Source organism: Eriocheir sinensis, unplaced genomic scaffold (assembly GCF_024679095.1).
Source record: "Eriocheir sinensis breed Jianghai 21 unplaced genomic scaffold, ASM2467909v1 Scaffold329, whole genome shotgun sequence".
In the NCBI taxonomy this organism is placed as follows: Eukaryota; Metazoa; Arthropoda; class Malacostraca; order Decapoda; family Varunidae; genus Eriocheir; species Eriocheir sinensis.
Genome location: NW_026111642.1, coordinates 92,958 through 101,056, shown reverse-complemented (window position 1 = coordinate 101,056; position 8,099 = coordinate 92,958). Strand labels below are relative to the sequence as shown.

General features: G+C 46.0%; 1 protein-coding gene across 1 annotated transcript in view; it reads left to right on the top strand.

Annotated features, from left to right (window-relative positions):
- Positions 1-356: 356 nt before the first annotated feature.
- Positions 357-8,099, top strand: part of LOC126991728 (venom prothrombin activator pseutarin-C non-catalytic subunit-like) — a 58,264-nt gene continuing 50,521 nt past the window's right edge. Inside the window, exons 1-4 of the mRNA XM_050850421.1 lie at positions 357-369; positions 932-1,112; positions 1,240-1,307; positions 1,776-1,948. Of these exons, the coding sequence (XP_050706378.1) occupies positions 357-369; positions 932-1,112; positions 1,240-1,307; positions 1,776-1,948 (435 nt within the window). The remainder of the gene's footprint in view (positions 370-931; positions 1,113-1,239; positions 1,308-1,775; positions 1,949-8,099) is intronic.

The following is an 8,099-nucleotide window of genomic DNA, read 5'->3' as shown; positions in this document are numbered from 1 at the left end:
AATCACTTATTTCCTAAATATTCCTAAACAGAACTACTAACACAATGGATACGCTTTCCTCTACGGTACCACTTCACTCCGTACTCACGGTAATAAAGATGAGTGCTCTGCCCATGTTGTCTACGGAGGACAACTAAGTGTACAGAGAGCGAGCAGAGTGCTGGCTGCTCTGAGGTCTCTCCTGCAAAAATGGGTTTTTGGGCATGACATACATACATACATCACGAGGGTAATGTGTGAGTCTTACATCAAACTTATATAACAATCTTCCTAACCGGCTGGTCTATAAGGTTGGTTCACGCGCCTGACTTTTACAATATTATGAGCTAGGGGTAGCACCGGTTGATTTTATGTACATGGAACGTAGGGGTGAGTATCATAGGAACATCCTTATGGTGTGTAGCTTCATGGTTAATGGATTATAATCCTTAGAATGAGAAGGGTGGCTGTCAAGTGGGAGGTGGCGCACCCGAGCAGCTCGGTTTACGTGACCCTTGACCCGTCGATGGAGTCGATGGATGTTCCGTTGCTCGTGTGTTGACTGCTGGTAGATAAGCGGCGAGTTTTAGGGACACCCTGGCGCCTCGTCTGTATGTTCTCCGGGCTCCGTGCTGTGTTCAGTGTTCTTCAGTGTTCTTCAGTGTTTTTGTAAGGGGAATGTTTAGCGCTCTATACCACTGTCGCCCTCGGTAGATATTGTGGTGGATAATGGTGATACTGCAGCTAGCGTAGTGAGTGGTGTCGCGTCCCGCGGGGCACCACAAAGTTCTTATCTACTCCCAGCATACCATAAAAAAAATGGCGTTCATAATTTATTGTGACAAACTTTATTTTCTGACACGTAATTCAGTCTTGTATTATTAGCAGACAACGTTACAGCTTACAGGCAGATGCTAATAGAAATAACACGACACAGAGACCGTACACTGAGCCTGTGTGGCGGTTGTATCTGTATTGCAATGTTCAGGAACACAAAAATATGTAAATATACGTAATATAGAGCGAGTGTATGCTGATTGTGTATGTGTTTGTGCCGCAGAGTGCAAGATGGTGATCAGCGAGGGCTCGGACGTGGTGCTCACCGCCAGCTCGCACAAGCCGTTGCGCCGCAGCAAACACTCGCCTGCGCCAGAACGGGCTGGGCCGACCATCAGGACCCATCGGGAAGAAGCCTTGGACCGACCATCAGGATCCACCGGGAAGAAGCCTACCGGTGCAATAGGCCACAAAAAAAAAAAAAAAATCCTGCCAACCAAAGGACGCGACGCTCAACTCCCACCGAGCCTGGTGTGCCCGCAGGAAGGACGGTGAGACACACACACACACACACACACACACACACACACACACACACACACACACACACAGTAGTTAGCGCACTCGGCTTACAACTAAGATGTCCGGGGGCAGTCGCCTCTCATCCGTATCCCTTGTCTACCCAGCAGTAAATGGGTCCCAGGTGTCAGTTGGGGGCTGTGTCCCGCCTCTCGGGTATGTATAGGCGTGATGTGAAGCTTCACCCGCACGCAAAGATCCGTCACTATACAACTCCAAGCACTTTCGGGGAGGGTACTGCCTGGCGATGGCATGGTCTAGCACTTGATCAGACCATGGTGAATAACACACTTTTCTACTTACTACCATTTTCACTGATCACTGCATTTTTTCAGAGGTCATTTAAATTGTTTATTATGAGATAGTTATCACACTGCAATTTCAGCATGATGAGTCACCACATAGTTACCAAGAGCACCGCCTTAAACTCCTTCCTGCAGAGCACCAGTGGCTGCAGTGGGACTTGGGGCCGCCGCACCTAGTGACCGGGGTGGTGACGCGCAGCCGCAGGGACACGGGGCGCAACCACTGGGTCAAGGCCTACACCCTCACTTACTCCAACGACTCCAAGGTCTGGCTCACCAACAAAGACGACAACCACCTCGATACTAAGGTGAGCCAGATAGAGCTTCCTGTATTGATGGTAGGCAGTGGTGTGTCGTGCTGGTGGAAGGACTGAGGGTGTGGCCTGCTCTGTGTTGGCTTGGGGAGGGGATGCTGTGTGCTGTGACTGAGCTTGGGTGTGTTGCAACGCTTCACTTACGCACACATAGTGGTGGTAGGCAGTGGTGTGTGTTTAGGCTTGTGGAGGGACTGTCGGAGTGCGTCTCGGCGCTGCGTAACGAGTGAAGGATGTGGGCTGTTCTGTCTTGACTTTGGGGAGAGGTGCTGTGTGCTGTGCCTGAGCCTGGGTGTGCTGCAACGCTTTACTAACGCCCTCAAACTAATGGTAGGCAGTGGCGTGTGTTTAGGCTAATAGAGGAAGTGTGGCCTTGGGCTATGTTACTTGTAGCTGTGATGTGCTTGCCCGGTGGAGGAGCGCTGCGGCTGAGCGAGGGTTTGCCGCCATGCATGACTAACACTTTCATCGTCATAAGCTGTGGAGGGACGGGCGTTAGTATACAGCATCGTAGCTTCTATCTACAGCGTCTAATAGCATCCACTTTTTTGCCATGGGGCCTTTCCTTGTCATCGTATGAGGACAGTGATGAACATCCGGTGTCGTACATAACGCCGGATAAAGACATTAATTCCTCCGAGATGTTTTAACTTGTTGCGCCATAAAAATAAAAGTAAGGAGAAAAAGTACAACGTAATTTTATCGTTGGAGTCATTTACTCGCCTAGGGCTTCATAACGTTAATTAGTGCCTAGATCATTACATATCATCAATGTATAAAATCCAAGGTTTCTGTGTATTCATCTTGTAAATAAGTCATAGTAAGTTCTCCTCTTGCTTAATATTCTTCGAGTTCTCCTTTGATTAGGTCATAAGGTTGTTAGAGTAAGCCATCATTTGACTGCACTAATCACAAACGCGTCATCAGCATCATCTCTTCGAAGCCTGACCCAACACTCGGCAGGAATAAAGATAAATAATAACAGTAATAATAGCGGTCAGCCCTGCCCAGGCCCTGACACTTTTCTTTTAAATTATCTGCGAAACTTTCACGTTTAGAAATAACTTTTGCGAGGCAGTCTTTACGAGCAAACCTGTTTAGATTTACTGTACCGGTTTGTAACGCGGGCAGCTGTGGGCATCGAGGGGGAACCCTTGGCCTTGTGGCGACGACGGCAAGGCTCGCGGCGGCGGACGCAGACGGCTGCGACCTGGGGAACCTGGTGTTGTGTTGACCTGTTGTTTGCTTGCTTTTCCTTAAATTCAGGTTATTGTCTGTCGTGTTAATTAGTAGACACAGTATTCTTCGTTGAAAAATGCGTTATTACGATCACCGCAGTGGTAGTGGCAGTGGTATAACAGGACTTGAAGGGTTAACGTAGTAAAGGTTTGTATTTTTGGTCACGCTGCTGGTGGGGTTACTTGCCTTGATTATTCTAACGCATAACTAGGAATATATATATATATATATATAGAGAGAGAGAGAGAGAGAGAGAGAGAGAGAGAGAGAGAGAGAGAGAGAGAGAGAGAGAGAGAGAGAGAGAGAGAGAGAGAGAGAGAGAGAGAGAGAGAGAGAGAGAGAGAGAGAGAGAGAGAGATATTGATCGATCTTAATGCTGTCGCTAGCACTCACGTCCTTCGATCCCTTCCTAAGGCAGCTGCCACCATGAAGATGGCGGGGTGAAGGAGAAGCTTGGAATAGATCGGTCCGCCTCGCTCGCACCTTGTGATTAGCTGAGTAAATACCGCCACGCAGGCGCACGATGCAGCACCCATACAGTGGCTGTGCACATGTGGGACATGACTCCACGGGCCGCACCCTTGCTTCGGATCCACGTCAGCCAGCAATTGTATTTAATTATTAATTTCTCAAAGCAATCATGTTAGCCAATGTCTCCATCCATACCTAACAAGTACCGAACTGGCTCTCACTTGCTCTTTCATTTCCACACACATTTTCTTGGGGCACGCACGTAAGTTAACTTTACTGATAGATATAAAAGTAAATGTTAGTTATTATTTCTCCTGACACATGGTCAGAGTTTTTGGTGTGCAACTAAAAGCGAAGCCAATGGTGATAAATAAAAGAAAAATATACTGCGAAACACAGACAGCGTGCTGGAAACCCATCGCAGGCCGTCACTCTCACTTTGCTGAGCTCACATCAAGCTGTGGTGATGTAATGTGTATATTATAATGCACATGTGTATGTATGACTGTACGTGTGGCGACACCCGGTCGGTGTCGCACAACAGGATGTCTAACAACACGTCGTGCTTTTGGCCGTGGGAAGCTGTGATGAACTGACACTAGGATCAGTAAATGATGACTTTCATCAACAGTCATCAACCGAAACCACACCCTTCCGGACGAACTACAAGCAAATACAACGGGCGAACAACGCGGAGAAGAGAGAGAAGACGGGTGACGAGCAGGCGAGCGGTGCTCTGCCGCCCCGCGCCCTGCAGCGGTGTGGCTGTCTCTGATTTCGTGCGTCTCGCTCACGTAAACTGTAAACCTTATGTAGTACAACCGTTAATATAGTTAAAATACATTTGGTATTTGTATTAACCTGAGAGAGAGAACTAACGTGAACTAAAGTGAACTTATAACGGCTACCGCTCGGCCACACATCACATAACTAAAAGGCTATTGTGTTGTCTCAACCACTTCAATCAACTGGAGAACGCAGGCAACGGGACACCGGACCTGACGTGAGATAGCAGTTTGCGCCTTAAACTTAAACGTAACACTTTACATTAACCACGTTAAAAATAACGCTAAAAGCTATTAACATAAATGGTGGCAGCAGTGGTTACGAACTACTCCAAATTGTTATATCTCTCTCTTTCAAACGTACTTCAGTGACAGTGTGTGGGGGCAGTGAACGGTATCGGACACAGCAAGCAAACGCTGACCTCAGCGCGCGGCTTTTCCTGCCCCAGTGAGTGAGTCAGCACACAGCAGCACCGAGAGCACATCCCGCCCCGCCCCGCACCTCCACACAGCCCGCGCGCCCCGCCTTGCACCTCCACACAACCAAGTTTCCTTGGAGGTTTCCAGGCATTTGTTTCTTCCTACGACACAACTCGTCGTAGGTGCGCACTTATCTTCGCCAGGCAACTTGGACCTTTGAGGGTGACTGGTGGGCGTATATTGTCTGCCCGCCGCCCCTCTCACCACCGCTACCAGACGGGGGACGGCAGACCCTGCCACCCCTGCAGCCCAGCCCTTGCCACCGGCGAGGGAAGGACGCGAGCGTGCTGAGTAGTGGGGCATCGAGTTGCTGTCTTCGAAGTTTTTAACACATTATAGCTGACACTCATTGATACGGTTTCAGTAATTACACCACTTGTAACATGATTTCAGGTGAATTACTATTATTATGTTCACGTGTTTAGGCGTGAGGGGCCATATCTAATCTATTAGATTTTTCAGCTGTTGATTTTTCTGGCGTGTGGTTGTTTAATATTTTTCTTGAGTAACATTGTTACGCATTTTATGTATAATCATTCATTTTCTTTTCTCCTTTCTTTTGTGTATTTTATTGCACAGTGGAGACGTTTTGTCTTGCTAAGCCTCACTCATTATTCTTTTTCCTCTTTTATTATGCATTTTAAAATCATCGGGGAGGAGTGAGCACATACTTAGCGGTGAATGATTATTACTTTACTTTCTTGCAGCAATATTTATTTTTTTATTTTTCCATTTTACTCCTCATTTTACTAGTAACTCTTTTAATGGCATTGAAACCTGACCTGAAGTTACAAGCTCTCACTGAGGACTAGGAGTGGGTAAAGGAAAATGAACAGTCCCGTCAAGGATAACGGTAACTGTTCTCATGTAAGGAGTGTAGCAGTCTTCAAAGGGTGCTTGCTCCTCATACGCTGCATGTGCAACCAAGAGGTATTTACTTACCTTACTAATCCCACAATGGCTTCTGCCCCTAATCACCCACTAACAGCAACAGCAGTTAGGCCTTTCGCAGGGTAGCAAGGGAGGCAGATTATTCGGCCAGGGACTTCTTGTTTCAAAGTGAGATTGTCATGGACATTTCATTCGTGTCAAATCCGGGAGATATATATCTCTCAGCCGCTCGAAGGTCAATCCCGGGCGGGAACGACGGCCCTCATAAACAGGAGCGCGTTCACTGGACGGAAGGATTATGATGCGCTTCGGTCACTTGTTCTTGAAACATTGGGGAAGATGGGCAACACAGCCTCGTAAAGGGTATAAAATTTTGCTGTGGACACTGTGCAAACGAGTGGCCTTTTTAATAGGCCAGTGGACGCCTATAGGCTATCTACTGATTTGATCTCGTGTTTTAAACAAGGAAACTAGACAGATGGAGAAACCATTACTGTAGCTAATGCTAGATTATTACTAGAGTTCCTTGTGTACATGATTGCCCTTAAAGTTCCTCTTCGAAGGAGTGCAGTATCCCTTGACTACAGCCCCACTGGCAACCTACACGGTTTTGCCAGCCAACTTTTATGGCCCTTAAAGTAATTTTGGGTCCTTTTTGAAGCTTCTTTTGCCGTCGACACGTTCGTCGGGGAGGGGGGCCTTCGCGACCCTCTGACCTAAACCTTTTTGGGTGTCACCAGCGGTAATAAAAAATTCCTTGGTGTGTTCTTTTACCAGTGGTTTAGGCAGAAATAGTCAGATAAGTAGGTGGTTGGAAATTTGAGCTTTACGATTTTTTTTTTTTTTTTTTTTTTTTTTCACAGAATGGTGCATAGTGATCGTCTCCAAAGACTAGCGCCGGCTTGAGGTTAAGCCTGACGCTGCTTTGTGTATCTTTCCACCACACGACTATAACCTGCATCCTCGCATCTACTAATTTATGTTTGGTTCCTAAGCTTTTGCCTGCATCTTTTTCATGCGAGAAGGGGAGTGCTTGAGTAATACTTTTCACTCTAACCCACTATTTTCTTTTACTGCTGAGTTGATGCAAGGCAGTCAGTCTTCTTAATTTAATTGGAGCCGTAATAACCGAGGGTGTAGACTAACATTGGGATAGGTACAATTTAACCTTGAACCTCATGTGCTTCTGCTTAAAACATACTTTTTCTCTGCACTGACAGACTTAACTTAACTGGAGCAGATGCTGTCCCTAACTTTTATCGTAACCAGCGTGTGAATATCTGTAAACTTTGGAGGTAAGCAGACAAGTCTTACTTACCCTTACTTGACATACCACTGTTACCCGTTACGGGAGTTATTTTTGGCGTCAAAGATGTCAGTCATCCACGTTCGTTACGATCGCGGGATAGGTGGAAATTTGTCTTTTTCATTTGATGTTTATTAATGCTGGAATTACTTTAATCAATTATGCTGGAATTATATATTTCAGTGAGATTTGTTACAACAGTGATTTCACAACTTGGTGACAGGATTTTCTTTTATAGTACTGTAGACCTGAAAAACGGAGTATTAGGAGTTAGTGGTGCTGACTGCCGATGTTTCTAAGGTTCTCCAGACTTGTCCTTGTTATCACATTGTAACTATTAGGAGACTCTACGGATAACATTACCTCTTTTCACACAACCTTATCTATTGTTGTAAACCCCACCCGTCTCGAAGGCGTGCCGAGGGTAACGACACTGGCAATTAATTGTCACGCAACGGATGAGTGTTTCTCTGCGACAGTTTTGTGACCAGGTGTGACTCGAAGGTTCAGTGTGTAGCAGATCTTCTTCAAGGATTGTTCCTTTTTCTTTTTACTATTCCAAATAGCTCCATTACCATGTATCCTAATGACAGTTTAGTCAATATAATTTTTCTAGGATGTATCATGTAAATAATTTTCGAGCTGTTATTTTGTTTTCTCGAATAGTACTGAGCTTCCATGTCCACGACTCTTGCCAAGTTTACCTCGCCCTGTATGTACTTTTGCCCATTTCTTGTTACTTCCATGATTATTTTAATTATCATTGGCATTTCCGATGCTGTATCGTTAGGCGGGCTCTGACTTGTATATATTTTTTTTTAATGCAACCATAACAGGACCTCGTTTAACTAGTACACATTGTGCGCCTGTAATATGGGTAGGTACACTGCTTTTTAGGGTCGGGTGAGTCGCGAGGTCGCGACTTTTAGGGAACCGAGGGATGTAACATGTACATTATAATGTACATGTGAAT